The sequence below is a fragment of the Saimiri boliviensis genome, chromosome 1 (assembly GCF_048565385.1).
Source record: "Saimiri boliviensis isolate mSaiBol1 chromosome 1, mSaiBol1.pri, whole genome shotgun sequence".
NCBI lineage: Eukaryota > Metazoa > Chordata > Mammalia > Primates > Cebidae > Saimiri > Saimiri boliviensis.
Window position 1 is genome coordinate 103,118,271 of NC_133449.1, and position 19,667 is coordinate 103,137,937.

General features: G+C 42.0%; 1 protein-coding gene across 6 annotated transcripts in view; it reads right to left on the reverse strand.

Annotated features, from left to right (window-relative positions):
* TANGO6 (transport and golgi organization 6 homolog) overlaps positions 1–19,667 on the reverse strand; it is a 127,953-nt gene that overhangs the window by 39,722 nt on the left and 68,564 nt on the right. For all 6 annotated transcript variants that reach the window (XM_074401509.1, XM_074401499.1, XM_074401490.1 and 3 more), the window contains 3 exons: positions 19,082–19,214; positions 16,874–17,065; positions 6,435–6,569 (listed from right to left, as the gene is read on the reverse strand). In XM_074401509.1, the coding sequence (XP_074257610.1) occupies positions 6,435–6,569; positions 16,874–17,065; positions 19,082–19,214 (460 nt within the window). The remainder of the gene's footprint in view (positions 1–6,434; positions 6,570–16,873; positions 17,066–19,081; positions 19,215–19,667) is intronic.

Consider the following 19,667-nt stretch of genomic DNA (forward strand, 5'->3'; position numbering starts at 1 on the left):
AAGAGACCCTGCCCTCTACAAAGAAGCTATCAGAACCTGGATGGAAGCAAGAGTAGAGCATGTGTATATTAAAAAAAAAAAACAAAACAAAAAAACAAGATTTTAATATATTCCTGACAGTCCCTATATAGTAAAAGATTTATTGTGAAAATCAGATGAAGTAAGAATTTTGTCAGCTATAAAGCTCTACACAAATACAAGAAAACCAAATGGTAATCACAGTATACAAATTTCTTTCATAGTTTTTATGTGCAAGGTGGTTGAGCAACAATTTATTATCCATGTATTACATAAAGAACACTAGAGAGGTCTCACTAGTAAATCAATTTAGCATAAGAGCAATGTGCTTAATTCCTCCCCTAGTCTCACTGTCTAGTCTCAAGGCCCAGAATGCATGTAGGAAAGAGGTAGAGCAAAATCTAGTGTAAAGCCTACGATCATAAAAAATAATACACTATCATAAAAACCATATTTTTTTTTTTTTTTTTTTTGAGACGGAGTTTTGCTCTTTTTACCCAGGCTGGAGTGCAATTGCGCGATCTCGGCTCACCGCAACCTCCGCCTCCTGGGCTCAGGCAATTCTCCTGCCTCAGCCTCCCGAGTAGCTGGGATTCCAGGCACGCGCCACCATGCCCAGCTAATTTTTTTTGTATTTTTAGTAGAGATGGGGTTTCACCATGTGGACCAGGATGCTCTCGATCTCTTGACCTCGTGATCCACCCGCCTCGGCCTCCCAAAGTGCTGGGATTACAGGCTTGAGCCACCGCGCCCGGCCCATAAAAACCATATTTTAAATATAATGATTGAATCTTTGCCTAAAATTCATGAAATCGGCTAGGTAGTTGTCTGCCAGTTATCCTGGAAGATTCTGAATCTTTGGAAGCATTTGGATCAAATGCTTGTAGTAATTTAAAACAAATGAAAGCCTTCTTCACAGGCCACTGGTGTCAATATACATCACTTTATAGAAATTATATAAAGCAGCCTGGCATTATGGCTCATGGCTGTAAATCTCAGCACTTTGGGAGGTTGAGGCGGGAGAATCACTTGAGGCCAGGAGTTCAAGACCAGCCTGGTCAACATAGTGAAACCCTATCTTTACCAAAAATATAAAAATTAGCCAGGTGTGGTGGCGCACCTGTAGTCCTAGCTACTCAGGAGGCTGAGGCAGGAGAATTGCTTAAACCCAGGAGCCAAGATTGCACCATTGCACTGTAGCCTGGGCAACAAAGTAAGACTCCATCTTGAAAAAAAATTTTTTTTTTTGCTTTTTTTTTCACTCTTATTGCCTAGGCCGGAGTGCAAAGGCACAATCTTGGTTCACTGCAACCTCTGCCTCCCATGTTCAAGCAATTTTCCTGCCTCAGCCTCCCAAGTAGCTGGGATTACAGGCATGTGCCACCACACCTGGATAATTTGTATTTTTGGTAGAGACAGGGTTTCTTCATGTTGGTCAGGCTGGTCTCGAACTCCCGACCTCAGGTGATCTGCCTGCCTTGGCCTCCCGAAGTGTTGAGATTACAAGTGTGAGCCACCATGCCTGGTCAAAGCTCTGAAAATCTTTAACAATGTATAAAAATGAACACAATGACGACAATTCCAGAAATAGATAGTTTAATCTCAAAAGCAAAAAGAATTAGAGGGAACTAGTCAGCTTAGTTAACTGGAAAGTCACTTTCTTTTTTTTTTTTTTTTTGAGACGGAGTTTCGCTCTTGTTACCCAGGCTGGAGTGCAATGGCGCAATCTCGGCTCACCGCAACCTCCGCCTCCTGGGCTCAGGCAATTCTCCTGCCTCAGCCTCCTAAGTAGCTGGGATTACAGGCATGCACCACCACGCCCAGCTAGTTTTTTGTATTTTTAGTAGAGACGGGGTTTCACCATGTTGACCAGGATGGTCTCGATCTCTCGACCTCGTGATCCACCCGCCTCGGCCTCCCAAAGTGCTGGGATTACAGGCTTGAGCCACCGCGCCCGGCTGGAAAGTCACTTTCTAAGTTGTAAAACTGGAGGCATTGTGGTTTGCAAGTAAGGGCTTTTTTTGTTTGTCTGTTTTTTGAGGCAGAGTCTGCCTCTGTTGACCAGGCTGGAGTGTCGTGGTGCCATCTGGCTCACTGCAATCTCTACCTCCTGGGTTCAAGCAATCCTCCTGCCTCGGCCTCCTGAGTAGCTGGGATTACAATCACACACCACCACGCCCAGCTAATTTTTGTATTTTTAGTAGAGACGGGGTTTCGCCATGTTGGCCATGATGGTCTCGATCTCTTGACCTCGTGATCTGCCTGCCTCTGCCTCCCAAAGTGCTGGGATTACAGGTGTGAGCCAGCATGCCCGGCCAGGTAACTTTTTTAGCCAGTTTCTCACCTATATATAAGTAGTTGAAGGATGCCTCTCCACTCTAGGGAAATTCTAAGAAAAGACTGCGTTATCTAGAGGATAATAAAGCAAAAGCCTGTGAAAACAAGAAGTATGGCTCTCCTTTGCCCCTTATAACACATGACAAACATTCATAACACTCCCATGGGTGTGCCCAGATCAGGAGGATGCTCACTATGGGTGAGGGCTGTGTTTTTTTTTTTGTATTTTTAGTAGAGACGGGGTTTCACCATGTTGACCAGGATGGTCTCAATCTCTTGACCTCATGATCCACCCGCCTCGGCCTCCCAAAGTGCTGGGATTACAAGCTTGAGCCACCGCGCCCGGCCGAGGGCTGTGTTTTTAAACTTTCTGAAGCCCATGCCCTTTTGATAAACAAAACAAAACAAAATTCATGCCTCCTTAGTTAGACATTGATCTTTCCTTTCTTCCTTTTATTCTTCCTTCCATTTATCCATCCATTCACACACTGTTTTTTTTTTTTTTTTTGAGACGGAGTTTCGCTCTTGTTACCCAGGCTGGAGTGCAATGGCGCGATCTCGGCTCACCGCAACCTCCACCTCCTGGGTTCAGGCAATTCTCTTGCCTCAGCCTCCTGAGTAGCTGGGATTACAGGCACGTGCCACCATGCCCAGCTAATTTTTTGTATTTTTAGTAGAGACGGGGTTTCACCATGTTGACCAGGATGGTCTCGATCTCTCGACCTCGTGATCCACCCGCCTCGGCCTCCCAAAGTGCTGGGATTACAGGCTGAGCCACCAAGCCCGGCCCAACACACTGTTAATTAAGTACCTACTGTGGCAGGTTTATGAAATATGGCAGAAAGTAAGACATCTCTAAATGAGGCTGCTTGAAAGCAACAGTAATTAAGAAGAATTATCGGCTCTTTGGAGCTCTACATAACAGCTGGAAATAATGGAAGTTTTCCCAAGCAGCATACCCAAATTAGGCTCAGTGAAGAAAAGAAAGGACAGCATTCTAACTGAGTCAACCAATTTGCCTCACCAGCATGCAACAGATTTCAGCGGCTCTTCCCTCTCTACCTTTCCTCCATTCTGCATTAGACCTCTAGCTTGCTTACCACTACTTCCACCCCAGCCTCTGTTTGCAATGATTCTAATATGTAAGTCAACAGCACCTAAAACACAGTCTATGCTCATGGTAACCTTTTTGCCAAAGAGTCTGAGCAATGGCCTTTGATCAAAAACATGACCAAAACAGTATAGAGTAAGACCAAGATAAAGACCCCTTCCCCTTTAGAGAAGAGATGCGCCTTTTCTCTCCCAATAATGAACCCTCACCCCAAAAGAATCTAGATTTAAAGATTTGGAGCCCAGCTTTTAACCAGAGGCTCTGGTGTCTCCCTGGAACAACATGATCTTGGTTTTTCCTAAAGAAGGTCTAGAATGGTCTGCTCAGCTTCGTGCTTTAGAGACCAACCCACAATGTAACATCATGCAGAAATTGCTTCTTGAGGGGACAAAGAAGAGTAACCAATATGTAATACTTCTGGTGGTGGCTAACTCTGAAATTTAAAAAATTGAGCCTGGAATTACAGTGATCTTGTCATCAGTCTTAAATATACACATTTTCCAAATTAACTTCTCTTCCCAGACACAATGTTCTAATAATCACTTTGATTACATAAATAAGAGAGAAAAGAAAGAAAGAGAGAAAGAAAGAAATTAAGTAGGTAGGTTGGTTCAGATGATGTTATATTCTTTTTTCATTAGCCAAAACAACAAATCCTAATAAGGATTGGAAAAAAACAGTATAATGTTAGCCTGACAAAGATTGACTGAAAACATAATTTAGAACCATGATATAGTTTTTCTAACACAAAGAAAATCCAGCATTACTCTAGAAGCCACTTACAAATCCATGATTCAAACAGAAAAACGGTAGTAGATCTAGGGCAAAGGTATAAGGGGTGACATGCTATGTTCACTTGACTAACTGCAAAGTCAGAGGAATGCCGGATGTAGTCAGTGAGTCAGGATGGCTCACGGAAAGGCAGGGGCCTGCAACGCATAACCTTTACATCGGTCAGGTGAGTCTCTCTTAGAACACAACTAACGTGCACAGCTGGCCCTCCAACAGTGGGCTCCTAGAAAGGGAAATGGAGATTTCTGTGATATATCTTTCATTTGGGATGTGATTCGAAATGATAAGTACAGAGAAGCGAGAAAAAAAAACAAAACTGCACTCTCACCTTATGGAAAAACACTATTCAAATTAATAGTCAACAAGAAAAACTAAAATCAATTTGGCTAACTAAATCCAGTAAGAACATGACTTAAGAAAAATAATTCCAGCCGGGTGTAGTTGCTCACGCCTGTAATCCTAGCACTTCGGGAGGCTGAGGCAGGCAGATCACCGGAGGTCAGGGGTTCAAGACCAGCCTGGCCAACATGGCAAAACCCTGTCTCTCCTGAAAATACAAAAATTAGCTGGGTGGGGTGGTGCATGTCTGTAATCCCAGCTACTTGGGAAGCTGAGGCTGCAGTGAGTTAAGATCATGCCACCACATTCTAGCCTGGGTAACAGAGTAAGAATCCAGCTTAAACAAAAGAAAAGAAAAGAAAAGAAAAGAAAAGAAAAGAAAAGAAAAGAAAAGAAAAGAAAAGAAAAGAAAAGAAAAATGATTCAATTGACCAACCTTTCCTTGATAGTTCTAATAGCAAGGGTATATTATGGCTCTAGAAAATGAACCAAATGCTTTTTTTTTTTTTTAAACAACATGGAAAATATATAATTATTAGTGCTAAGTAAATCTACCAAGAAATGGGCTTTACACTAATAACAGGCCCAGATAAAACTCCTTTTCCTTTTAGACAGGCTAGTGAAAGGCATATTCTAATATATCAAGAATAAGAATCAGACTTGAATCCTCAAACTCAAAAATCCATTCCCAGAGGGTATCCTACTCATTGCTAAGGGTTATGAGCAGGCTAGCTTCAGGGTGGATTTCATAAGACTCACACTAAGACTATTCTGCTTTCCTGCAGACTCCTCACCTAACTAGGTATGTAATTAGCCAGTCACACACACATGCATGGTCTAGCCCTTGTCTATCTTTTGTCCTTGCTGGCATGCTCTTCCCCTTGGTCTCTACAATTCACCAACACCAGTCTTCTATCAGTGTCTCACATATACCAAGCTCTTTGCTGCTTCTAAGCATGATGTTTCCCTTAATTGGAAGAGTTTCCTTCATCTGCACCCTACACACACCCACACTGCTATTCATCCTTCAAATCTTATCTTATGCTTACACTTCCTCAGTGGAAATCTTCCCAGCCTAGGTTAGATGTTACGTGCTCTTGGTACCTGCCACTTCTCTTTTGAGGCCCTTCAATCAACCCTAAGTTTATTTCTGAACAGTCATTTAGTGTGTGACTTCCTTACTGGACTGAAATTTCATGAAGGTCTGCCTTGTCTCCTGCTGTATTCCCAGCACCCTAGCTCAGTATGTGTGGCACACAAGTATGCAATATGTACTGTTTAAAAAAATAAATTTAAAAATTATAAATTGGGTATCCATTTTTGGGGAAAAAAATTAGGTATGTAAAAGACATACACACTTAAAAGTGGCTGGAAGCAAAGCTTTAACACACTACATGGTATGTGTTGAAGAATAAATCCTGTGCTAAAATGGAACATTCAAAATAGATGGATCCTATGCAGCCAGCAGGCTACTAAGGATTTTCCCCAACAAGAGTAGCAGAAACAAGGGCTGAGCTTTGGAGACTGAGGGCCAGAAAATCTAGTATTCACCTCAGATGCAAAACACCAGGCTACATGTTTCCAAATTAAGATTGTAACAAGTAGAAAGGACCCTGCCCTTCTGATAGTGAAGCCTATTCAGGTGACAAAGTGGAAACAGTGCAACTTTTTTGTCCTCTGCTTTGGAGAGAATTCTCACTAACAGACTAACTTCTTTATCCTGGTTCTCCTATGTACAACATCCATTCTTATTTCTCACAAGGGTATGGAAAGGAAACAACTGGTATTTGTCTTATCCCTTCCCTCCATTTGAGCTTGGCTCATGTCTACAACTCACCTGAACAGCTCCTCCCAGAATGACAGCCACCAGCCCCATGGACATGCTCAGTGTCTGTGATTCGACGGTGCTTTCTGCCTGATGGGCCAAGCTTGCACAGGCTCTCTGCAATGTTGCTGCTACAAAGTCCACCACCTACCAAAAAAAGGAAATGGAGAATCAGTGAGGAATAAAAAAAAGAAAAATCAAAATTCTTTTTACACCTTATGTTGACATCCTCATCTTCTTCATCTACATCATGATAGCAAAAACCATCCATAACAACTGCTACTTACCATGCAGGTGTGATGTTCAGTGTTTTGCTTTTTTTTTTTTTTTTAAACATTTACTGGTTTATTATAAAGGTTATTACAAAGGACACAGATGAACAGACAGATGGATAGGACAAGCCAGTGGGGATGGAGCATCCATGCATTCTCTGGTCTAGCCCTGCTTCCAGCATCTCCACGTGTTCAGCAAGCAGGAAGCTCCCAAGGGTTTCACATGTACAATGTCACTTAGTTCTCATATCAACTGTATGAGGTCAGTACTATTATCCTCATTATAAAATGCAGAATCTGAGACTTTAAAATGGTTAAGGCCATATGCTTAATAAATGAGAAAGCCTATTTATACTTTTCCAAATGTTTTAATATGCTACTCCAACTTCCTTTACTTTTCATGAATCTTGTCTGAAAATTCAAAAGCAAAATGACTTGTAAATTAACTCAAAATCGATCACAGACTTCAATGCAAAATACAAAACTATAAACTCCTAGAAGATAACACGGAAAATCTAGATGACCTTGAGGGTGGTGATGACTTTTCAGATACAACACCAAAGGCACAATCTGTGAAAGAAAGAAATGATAAGCTGGACTTTACTGAAGTTAAAAATTCCTGCTCTGCAAAAGAGGCTGTCAAGAGAACATAAACAGAAGCCACAGACTGGGAGAAAATATTCACCCAAAACAGTCTGACAAGGGACTGTTTTCCAAAATTTACAGAGAACTCTTAAAGCTCAACAATAAGAAAACCTGGATTGGGCTGGGCGCGGTGGCTCACGCCTATAATCCCAGCACTTTGGGAGGCCGAGGCAGGTGGATCACAAGGTCAAGAGATCGAGACCATCCTGGTCAACATGGTGAAACCCCGCCTCTACTAAAAATACAAAAATTAGCTGGGCGTGGTGGTGCACGCCTGTAGTCCCAGCTACTCGGGAGGCTGAGTCAGGAGGATTGCGTGAACCCAGGAGACGGAAGTTGTGGAGAGGCAAGATTGTGCCATTGCACTCCAGCCTGGGTAACAAAAGCAAAACTCCGTCTCAAAAAAAAAAAAGAAAGAGAGAAAACCTGGATTGGGCACAGTGGCTCATGCCTGTTATCCCAGCACTTTGGGAGGCTGAGGTAGGTAGATCGTTTGAGATTAGGAGTTTAGAGCAGCCTGGCCAACATGGTGAAACCCTGTCTCTACCAAAAAAATACAAAAAAATTATCTGGGCATGGTGGCGCATGCCTGTAGTCTCAGCTATTTAGGAGGCTAAGGTGGGAGAATTGCTTGAACCGTGAGGCGGAGGTTGCAGTGAGCTGAGATAGCACCACTGCACTCTAGCCTAACCCTGTCTCAAAAAAAAAAAAAAGAAAAAAGAAAAGAAAAGAAAAGAAAAAGAAAAAATTAGCTGGGAATAATGGCAAATGCCTATAGTCCCAGCTACTCAGGAGACTGAGGTAGGAGGACTGCTTGAGCCCAGAAGGTCAAGGCTGCTGCAAGCCATGATGGTGTCACTGCACTCCAGCCTGTGTGACAGAGAGAGATCCTATCTAGAAAAGAAAAGAAAAAGAAACAGCCCAATTAAAAATGAGTAAAAGTCCCGAACAGACATCTCACCAAAGAAAATATATGGGCCGGGCGCAGTGGCTCAAGCCTGTAATCCCAGCACTTTGGGAGGCCAAGGTGGGTGGATCACGAGGTCAAGAGATCGAGACCATCCTGGTCAACATGGTGAAACCCCATCTCTACTAAAAATACAAAAAAATTAGCTGGGCATGGTGGCGCGTGCCTGTAATCCCAGCTACTCAGGAGGCTGAGGCAGGAGAATTGCCTGAACCCAGGAGGCGGAGGTTGCGGTGAGCCGAGATCGCACCATTGCACTCCAGCTTGGGTAACAAGAGCAAAACTCCGTCTCAAAAAAAAAAAAAAAAAAAAAAAAAGAAAATATATGGATGGCAAAAAAGCATATGAAAAGATGCCCCACATCCTCTGTCATTAGAGAACTGGAAATTAAAGCATTAGTGATATACCTTTACACACCTAATAGAATGGCCAAAATCCAGAGCACTGATTTCACCGGGAATGCTGGTGAGAATACAGAGCAACAAGAGCTCTCATTCATTCATTGCTGCTGGGAATGCAAAATTGTACAGCCACTTGGCAGACAGCTTGGCAGTTTCTTATAAAACATACTCTCACCATACAATCTAGCCTTTGCTGGCCTTGATATTTATCCAAATGAGTTGAAAACTTACATGCACACAACAACCTGCACATGGTGGTTTATAGCAGCTCTAGTCATAATTGTTAAAACTTGAAAGTAACCCAGATGTCCTTCAGTAGGTGAATGCATCAATACATTGTGGTACATCCAAACAATGGAAAAATAGCACCAAAAAATGGGCAATCAAGCCATGAAAAGATATGGAGGAACCTTAAATGCATATTAAGAGAAAGAAGCCAAGCTGAAAAGGCTAGATGCTATATGATTTCAATTATATGACATTTTTGGAGAAGCAAAACTACAGAGACCGTAAAAAAATCAAAGGTGGCCAGGGGTTAGGAGAGAGGGAGGACAGAACAGGTAGAGCAAGAGGATTTTTAGGGTGGGGAAACTATTCTGTATGATACTGTCATTGTGGATACACGGCATTACAAATTTGTCCAAATCCATAGGCTGTACAACACCAAGAGTGAGCCCTAGTGTGAACTATGGACTCTGGGTGGTGATGTGTCCATGTAGATTGATCAGCTGTAAGAAATGCATCACTTGGGTGGGAGACGTTAACAATGGGGGAGGCTATGTTGTTTGAGTGCAGGGAGTATAAGGGAAATCTCTGTCCCTACTGTTCAATTTTGTTGTGAATCTAAAACTGCTCTAAAAAATAAACTTTCTTTATAAAAAATGACCTGTTACTTTTTGAATATGACAGAGGGTCATAGATCTGCTTCTCAAAAGGAGGTTTCCTCCTCAGGGATTCCCACCCCTCTTCGTCCGCCACATTTTGACAGTCTAATTCTAGTAAGCAAAGAATGGAGGGGTGGTGTTCAGTTTCATCTAGAAGACAATGTCCTCAAACAATCTGTACAAATGATCAACAGTAGTGGTCCCGAACCTTTTTGGCACCAGGAACTGGTTTCATGGAAAGCGATTTTTCCACATACTGGGGTTGGCAGGGGCAGGAGGGGGAGAGGGGCGGGAAATGGTTTCAGGATGAAATTGTTCCACCTCAGATCATTAGGAGTTAGATTCTCATAAGGACTGTGCAACCTAGATCCCTTGCGTGCACAGTTCGCAACAGGGTTTGCGCTCCTGTGAGAATCTAATGCTGTTGATCTGACAAGAGGCAGCGCTCAGGTGGTAATGCTCACTTGTGCTGTGCTCACCTCCAGCTATGCGGCTTGGTTTCCAACAGGCCATGGAGCAGTACCAGTCTGTGGCCTGGGGGTTGGAGACCCCTGATCCAGTCTTTTTTTTAAGTATTAAATATTTTAAAGGATTAAGATTGTTCCTAGACAACATTTTCATAGCATTTGGCTAACAACTAATCTTTAAGTAGAATTAATTTAGTCAGCATCATTTTCAATGCCTTTGTATTAATCACCTTAAGTAGAAACACCTTTGAATAAATGACAGTACACAATACACATGCGTGCACACACACACACGCATACTTAGGATTAATGACTCAAAAGACAGAAATCATTTTAGAAATGGAAAGGCTGAGAAGGTCATAATAAGCCTTCAAATAACATGCAAGCTTGCATGTTTAATTATCTGGACAAATCACATGCTGTGCTAGAATCTTTATTGCAGGCTTAAAGTCAGGAGAATGGCTTGTTAACACTTGTCTTCTGAAGCAAGGCAGGAAACTAGAAAGGTTATTAAAAGTTCCACTTACGAGAATGAACATGCTGGTTATGACAGTTTTCACCACCTCCTCCACCCCTAAGACTTTATTCATACTAGAGGATAAGGACACTGGCCGTTTCTAGAGAAACTAGGTAGAAACTGTTTCTACCATCTTGGGTCACCTATTTTGCCTCCAGGGAGTTTTCTAAAACACTCCTTGGCTGGGAACAGTGGCTAATGCCTGTAATCCTAATACTTTGGGAGGCCAGGTAGGAGATTACTTTAGGCCAGGAGTTCAAGACCAGCCTGGCAACAAATTAAAAAATTAGCCGGGCGCGGTGGCTCAAGCCTGTAATCCCAGCACTTTGGGAGGCTGAGGCGAGTGGATCATGAGGTCAAGAGATCGAGACCATCCTGGTCAACATGGTGAAACCCCGTCTCTACTAAAGGTGCAAAAAATGAGCTGAGCATGGTGGCGCGTGCCTGTAATCCCAGCTACTCCGGAGGCTGAGGCAGGAGAATTGCCTGAACCCAGGAGGCGGAGGTTGTGGTGAGCCGAGATCGCGGCATTGCACTCCAGCCTGGGTAACAAGAGCGAAACTCCGTCTCAAAAAAAAAAAAAAAAAAAAAAAAAAAAAATTAGCCAGGCACAGTGGCATGTACCTGTAGTCCTGGTGGTTACTCAGGAAGCTGAGTTGGGAGAATCACTTGAGCCAAGGAGTTCGAGGTTGCAGTGAGCTGTGATTGCACCACTGTACTCCAGCCTGGGTGACAGAGTGAGACCCTGTCTCTAACAACAATAACAAAATATAAATAAAGCATTCCTTGTTTATATTTAGCTTTCATTTCAGCACAAGTATTCTTAAATTACTCAATTAGGACTACTTAGCCTTCCAACTTTTTCTAAGTTCCTCTCTATTATCTTTTTTTTTTTTTTTTGGAGACAGTCTCTCGCTGTCACCCAGGCTGGAGTGCAGTGGTGCGATCTCAGCTTACTGCAACCTCTGCCTCTAGGGTGGGTTCAAGTGATTCTCCTGCCTCAGCCTCCAAGTAGCCTGGATTACAGGTGCCTGCCACCATGCCTAGCTAATTTTGTATTTTTGGTAGAGTCGGGGTTTCACTGTGTTGGCCAGGCTGGTCTCAAACTCCTGACCTCATGCCTCGGCCTCCTAAAGTGCTGGGATTACAAGCGTGAGCCACCGAGCCAAGCCTACACTATCTGTGTGTGTGTGTGTGTGTGTGTGTGTGTGTGTGTGTGTGTGTATACAGATATCAAAACAAGCAGTATGATCCTATTACTAAAATAGAAAATTTCTATGTTTGTATTTATGTTAAAAACAAAAACAAAACAGGGAACCGTTAACTGTAAAGGGATTGCCAGCTATTACTGTCATCTATGAAGTACGCTTTCCCCCAAACATTCTTCGTGTTAATACCAAAACCCCTTCCCATTTGAACAGCAGCTTCTCCCACTACTAAACATTTCCTATGATTTTGGTGGGGCTGCCAGCCACAAGAATAGGTGTGTGACTGAATCCTGTTCTAAAATTTATATATGTTGTGGAGAGTGAGGACAGATCTTTACTTTTTACTTAAAACTTCTTATAAGCCTACATAATTTTAAAAGCCAAATATTCCTAAAAGCTTGCAGTTAAAAACAGTGGTGCCCTACATCATTTCTTCTGGTCTGATTCAGGCTCTACAGAAGCAACCACTTGTAATTATTTAGCTGTTTAGCTTAATAATAACATTAAGCATTTACTATTTACCAAGCACGATTCTGAACACGTTACAGGTATTAACTCATTTAATCCTCATAGTAGTCCTACGGGGGTGTCTAAACCTGCTGCCAAGACTGACACTTGAGTGGAAGGGGTGGAGGCCTCACTGTTGAGGATGCAGACTTCAACTTACACCTCTTATTTATTATTTGTTTGTTTATTTATTTATTTATTTATTTATTTATTTTGAGATAGAGTGTCGCTCTGCCAACAGGCTGGAGTACTGTGGTACGATCTAGTCTCACTGCAACCTTGGCCTTCTGGGTTCAAGAAATTCTCCTGTCTCAGCCTCCCGAGTAGCTGGGACTACAGATGTGTGCCACTATTCCCAGCTAATTTTTGTATTTTTTAGTAGAGATGGGGTTTCACCATGTTGGCCAGGACAGTCTCGATCTCTTATCCTCGTGATCTGCCCCCCGTGGCCTCCCAAAGTGCTGGGATTACAGGCATGCGCCACTGAGCCTGGCCTATACCTCCTATTTTTCAGTTTGCCTCTCCCACCCAAGTTCAAAGTCCCTTAGGTTCAACATCTCTCAAGAGTAAACCTGCAGGTCTTGCAACGGGAAGGGCAGGTGGTCATACAAAGGAAAGGAATGAATGAAGGAATCTACTGAATCCTATACAGCCTTTCAAACTTTTTTTTTTCCTTGAGACAGGGTCTTGTTCTTGTTCTGTTGTCCAGGCTGGAGTGCAATGGCACAATCTCACCTAACTGCAACCTTCGCCTCCTGAGTTAGAGTAGCTGGGATTATAGGCACGCACCACCACACCCGGCTAATTAGTAGAGATGGGAGTTTCACCATGTTGGCCAGGCTGGTCTCAAACTCCTGACTTTACGATTACCTGAGTCGGCCTCCCAAAGTGCTTGGATTACATGTGTGAGCCACTGCGTCCAGCCTCAAACTGTTTTAAGCTCTAAATTCAATTCCATTTTTAGAGCTTATCTGGTGCTTCATGTCCTTCCAGGGTTCTGTAGTGAAAAGAAGCTTGCTTCTTTTTTTTCTTATTTTTCTTTTCAAAAGAAAAAAAAAAAAAATTTAACTGCTTTATTGAGGTATAGTGGTTTGCTTCTTGACTTCGCCACATGCAGACATTTAGATTTCTAGTTTCTCAAGTTGCTAGATCATTTACTATTGCCCAGACCAGCCTGGGCAATACAGTGAGACACCACCTCCACAAAAAAAAGTGAAACAATTAGCTGGGTGTGGTGGTGCATGCCTGTAGTCTCAGCTACTGGAGAGGCTAAGGCAGGAGGATTGCTTGAACCCAGTGGGTGCAAGGCTGCAGTGAGCTATGATCTTGCCATTGTGCCTGGTCTTGAACTCCTGGGCTCAGGCAATCCTCCTGCTTCAGACTCCCAAAGTGCTGAGATTACAGGCATGAGCCACTGCACCTGGCCAAGATGTAATTTTCAAGTTCTCTTTTTAAATTTTTAGCTATGATTCTCCTGTAAAGAAAAAATGTTTCTTCATTGACCATTTGGTTACCTGACATGTAATTCCTACAGGAAACACAAGACAAATGCTTTACTCTTTACCTTTTCTTATCAGTGTACAAAATAATGAGTTGATGCCCTGGCAATCCCAAAGGTGTCCTATAAGAGTTTTTTTTCTTTGACTCGGATTTTTATCTTTGATGTACTCATTGAGTACCCAATGTACTCAACCCATTGCAGGCCTTATTCCCTTTAATGATCTAATTGTCCTATCTATGGCAATGGGAGTCCCTTCAAGTTGGCTTCACTGTGCTACAGATATGATCCCATTCATCTCAGGTTGCTTCCTTGTATTAAGGCACAACAAGATGCCTTGAGGCTTATAATATACAATTCCTGCCTGCCTCAGACTTTGAATCAACCGTATTCCATAGAGATCAGAATTATCTTAGTAGAAAATAGTATTTAGAAACTAAATTAAGCTGAGAATAGTGGCTCATGCCTATAATCCTGGCACTTTGGAAGGCTGAGGCGGGTGGATTGCTTGGGGTCAAGAGTTCAAGACCAGTGTGGGCAACTTGGTGAAACCCCATCTCTACTAAAAATACGAAAATCGGCCGGGCGCGGTGGCTCAAGCCTGTAATCCCAGCACTTTGGGAGGCCGAGGCGGGTGGATCACGAGGTCGAGAGATCGAGACCATCCTGGTCAACATGGTGAAACCCCGTCTCTACTAAAAATACAAAAAAAATTAGCTGGGCATGGTGGCACATGCCTGTAATCCCAGCTACTCAGGAGGCTGAGGCAGGAGAATTGCCTGAACCCAGGAGGCGGAGGTTGCGGTGAGCCGAGATCGCGCCATTGCACTCCAGCCTGGGTAACAAGAGTGAAACTCCGCCTCAAAAAAAAAAAAAACAAAACAAAAAAAAACGAAAATCAGCCAGGGATAAAAAACATTTTAAATAAATAAATAAAAATTAGCCAGGCATGGTGGCATACACCCGTAATCCCAGCTACTTGGGATGCTGGGCCAGGAAAATCACTTGAACCTGGGAGGTTGCAGTGAGTTGAGATTACGCCACTGCACTCCAACCTGGATGACAGAGCCAGACTCTGTTTCAAAAAAAAAAAAAAACACCTATAAATTGTCACTAAGAATGCTTATTGCTACTGGGTTGTCATTGCTTCTTGGGACTGACAATGGGCTGAGCTCGGAAATATCTTTTTTTTAAAAGAGAAAACTAAATCTTGAGTTCAAACTAATATTTCCAATTCAAATTCAATAATACTTTAAGCTGGGCATGGTGGTATGCACCTGTAGTTTCAGCTACTTGGGAGGCTGAGGTGGCAGAAGTGCTTGAGCCCAGGAATTCAAGTCCAGTCTGGGCAATATAGTGAGACTCTGTCTCTTAAAAAAGATAATAACTTATAGGCTCTTTACTCTGGTTCTTTATTTTATACCTCCTTTTAATGCTAAAATCTTGATCCCTAATAATATTCACAAAATTACATTAACTTATTTTCTTTATCCATATGTGTGTGTGTTTCAAAATAATATACTAATAATGGCTGGGCACAATAGCTCACGCCTGTAATCCCAGCACTATGGGAGGCCAAGGCGGGTGGATCACCTGAGGTTGAGTTCAAGATCAGCCTGGCCAACATAGTGAAACCCCAGCTCTACTACAAATATACAAATTAGCTAGGTGCAGTGGTGCACACCGGCAATCCCAGTTCCTTGGGAGGCTGAAGAGCCGAGATTGCACCACAGTGCTCCAGCCTGAGGGACAGAACGAGACTCTGTCTCAAATAAAAATAATAAAATAAAATAATACACCAATATTATCATGAACAGTGAGATTATCAAATGCAATTTAGTATTTCCTTGTGGTTCTTTTTGTCCTGATACATTTTAACCTTAGCTGAAGGATAATTTAATGGGACAAATCATTTTTGTACCAGCCTGACACCATTGTTCCTTAATTAGGAGTAAAGGGAGCTAAGTGCAAAAGCTCAAGTCACATCAGTTTTTAGACCATTTCCCTTCCAACCAGCATCCTGAGATAAAAACATAAGGTCTGGATGAAAAAGTCTTCAGGGAATGGATATAAACACTGGAGGAACAAATCAGCCTACTAAGTAACATGGGGTCAGTGAGCTGAAAGAGTAAGAGGCCAGGAAAGAAATCATGAGCATAATTCTCATTAAACAGGCATGGTAAGTCAGACTGACAGGCAGCTGCAAATTTTCTCAGCAGGAGCTATAGTGAAATGCTGCTTAGCAACATCCGAAGGCAGATGACAATGACGACCATACAAAGAGCTGGAGAATCAGATTTAAGCATGACAATCATACCATCTTACAGCTGCCTATTGACCAACCAAACAACAACTAATTCTGGTTAAGTGGTCAAATCTGGTGACTGTACTGCCTTTGCTTTATTACTTTTATTTCCTATCTTTTTTAAAGGTGGAAAAAATAATGTCTGCACCAATAAAATTCAGGCACGGCCTTGCATAGTGATACTACTCTGAAAGCATTTTTAAAAACATCTTACAACTTTACAGGATGTTGTGAAGATTGGCTGTGAGTTAGTGGACCCATAAAATTCAAGGTGATCTCATTATTATTTGTGATTTCTTTTCTTCAGATTGAATGTATAATCATTTTCAAGTTTTGATACACATTAGAATCATCCATGGAGCTTGAGTAGGATAGAGATTCTAATGCAGACATGCTGAATCAGAATCTTTAAGCTTGGGCTGGCTATCAATATTTTGAAAAAGATCCCAGATAATTTTTTTTTGCCTCAAAGTTGAAAATTACTATAACATAACATATAATCATTTAAGACAAAATTTTATGTGCATGAGAATCACCTCGGGAGCTTGTTAAACACGTGGAGTCTCAGGACATTGGGAAGTTTTGAATTCAGTTGGCCTGGTGTGGGCTATGTAATTTCCGTATTTAACCAGCATTCCAAGAAACACCTCATGACACAGGTGTCATCAAATCACACTCTGAGCAACATTTTAAAACTTTTTGGTGGGTGGGGGAGAATGCAAAGAAAACAAAATAGGCAAATACCACCCGGCTGGGGTCCAGAACGTGGCAACTACTGACCTGAGTGATGTTTGTAAATATCTGCTCAGACATACTCTCGCACAGAACCACCATCAGCTGCAGGACAAGCAGCTTCTGCTCTTGGCCTTCCACAAGAAGAGTCTGATGTTGCTCTAATTCCAAGAGGCTCTTGCTGGAGAAGGGCTTAGTTTTTAACTCTGCTTCATTTTCTGTGGCCACATGAGTCAACTCCTACAAGGATGGCAGGGAAGAAAAAGTGAAGATAAAGCCAGTAGAACTAAGGCCTTCCCAAACTAAGGCCTTCTGTTTGAACTGTATGTTTAAAGAAATAGTCTGTGTTTGTGGCAACATTATTTGTAATAGCCAAAACTTGGAGACAACCTAAATGTGCAGCAATAAGAAAACATTATGATGTATTTATTATAGCACAGCAGTTAATATAAATGAATTAGATTTATATGGGTATCAGTATACTATTGAGTGAAAAATACAAGTTGCAGAATATGTACAGTATGATGTCATGTATATAAAAATGTAAAATCTCATTAAAAAATATATACACACACAAAGAAATAGTTTGACAAGCTTTTTGTTTTGTGAGCATTTTCATGATTTCTACTAGCGGTCTTCCTTGAACTGAGACCTCAGACCACCTCACATTCTCAAACCCCTTCTGGAAACCATTAGATGCCTCCAACACTACTGCTCTTTTCCTCTAACATACTTAGAACTAAACTCCTACTAAGAAATCACGTATTACTGTGGGTTTTGTAGACTATTCACCTACCCTTCACTGTTGTAAATTTCCTTGGGAAGTAAAAACCTTGAGTTTCCTAATAAATAATTAGGGCTTTACCAAAGTAATTGACAGTTTAGAGTAGCGGTACTCAACTGTGCCTGGGCAATTTTCCTCCTCAGGGGACATTTCACAATGTCTGGGATATTTTGGCTGTCTTAATTGAGGGGTAATCTAATTAGTGGAGGTCAGAATGCTTCTAAATACCCTACAATGCACAAGACAGTCACTCACAAAAAAAATTTATCTGGCCCAAGGTGTCAGTAGTGTCAGGGTGGAGATAACCTGTTTTAGAGCAAAGTTCTTTTATTTGTTTGCTTGTCTATTAAACATTTTTTTTTTTTGAGGCAAGGTCTCACTCTGTCACCCAGGCCGGAGTGGATTGGTAACATCTTGGCTCACTGAAACCTCTGTCTCCTGGGTTTAAGCGATCCTGTCACCTTAGCCCGCTGAGTAGTTGGGACTACAGGCATAAGCCAGCATGCCAGGCTAATTTTTTGTGTTTTTGGTAGAGACAGGGTTTTGCCATGCTTCCCAGGCTAGTCTTGAATGCCTGAGCTCAGGTGATCCACCTGGCTTGGCCTCCCAAAGTGCTGGGATTACGAGCGTGAGCTACCATGCCCAGCCTGGAACAATTTTTTGAAGTATACAATTAAGAGCATATCCCCTTGGAATGTTATTTAGAAAGAGTATCACTAGGCATGAGGATAGGTGTGAACATGGGAGGCAAGAAAGCATCAAAAAGTGTCCCCTACTTCAAGTTCTAGAAATGTTAGCCCTGATTCCCTCCTTGAATTCTCCCACGCCCAAAGAAACCTTAAACTCTTAGATTTCTTTTAGAGTAGACACTTTAGGAGAAAGAGTTGAGAAAGCAGAGCTGAAGGTCACTGGCTTATCATGTCATATAGTGCAACAAAGGGTAACATTATGGGGTACAAGTTACTGTCAGAGAATAGAAGAAAAGGAAGCAAAGCACAACCACTGGCACTAAGAAACAAACCCAGAAAAGGCTTTAAGTGCCCACAAAATGAAATGAAAGAGGCAAAATTGCTAAATCTCCTTTGCAAATACCTGACAAAACAACAGTCAGAAGGATAAGGGATTACTCTACAGCTGTAAAACCTGCTATTAACTTCAAAAGGGTTCTTACTGTCAACATGGAGCAAAGATTAATTCTTTCATAGATTGAGGGGCCTGCTTTGTTCATCTCTAAAATGTCAGTGCCAATTACTTGGGGAAGTAGTAGATAACATGGTTATAATGAAGGTAAGTTTCTTCTTTTTACCAATCCAAAGGCCACTAAAACATGAATTCCTTTATGTTCTCTGATCATTTTCCCTAAAATAGGACCTAAATTTTAGGACCTAAAATTATAAATGCCTTGAAAATTCAAAGGGTCTCCTGAAACTCCCCTGGAATAACAATGACCAGGAACTACTTGTACTTCTTACTTTCAAACAGAAGATGAAGAAGTCTCCTGCCAAACCGCATTCTTGGCAGAGGGACAGCAAGTCCCCAAGATGCTCCACCCGGTCCTGCTCTGAGCATACCTTCTGGTACAGGGCTTCATCTTCATTTTCGTCACTGCAATGAAGGGTAAAATTAACCTTGGCAGTGTCACCAGAGATACACATATTTTTAAACGCCACGGAAATCTCCTAAAGTAACATGTGATGTCCAAACAATCATTAAAAAGATCCCCAAAATTTATTTAACTTATTTCTCCATTCTGAAAAAAGTATTGATTCTCATAAAGAAGTCTATTATGTCCTGCATGGTCATTTGCTCGAATAGGGAAAGATTCATGAAGATGGATGTTAGCCGGACACAGTGGTACACACCTGTAGTGTACTAGGAGGCTGAGGCAGGGAGACTGCTTGAGCTCAGGAGTTTGAGGTTGTAATACATTATGATCACAACTATGAACAGCCACTGCACTCCAGCCAACAGACAACATGGCAAAATCTCAGTTCTTTTTTTTTTTTTTGGAGATGGAGTCTCACTCTGTTGCCCAAGTTGGAGTGCAGTGACACGATC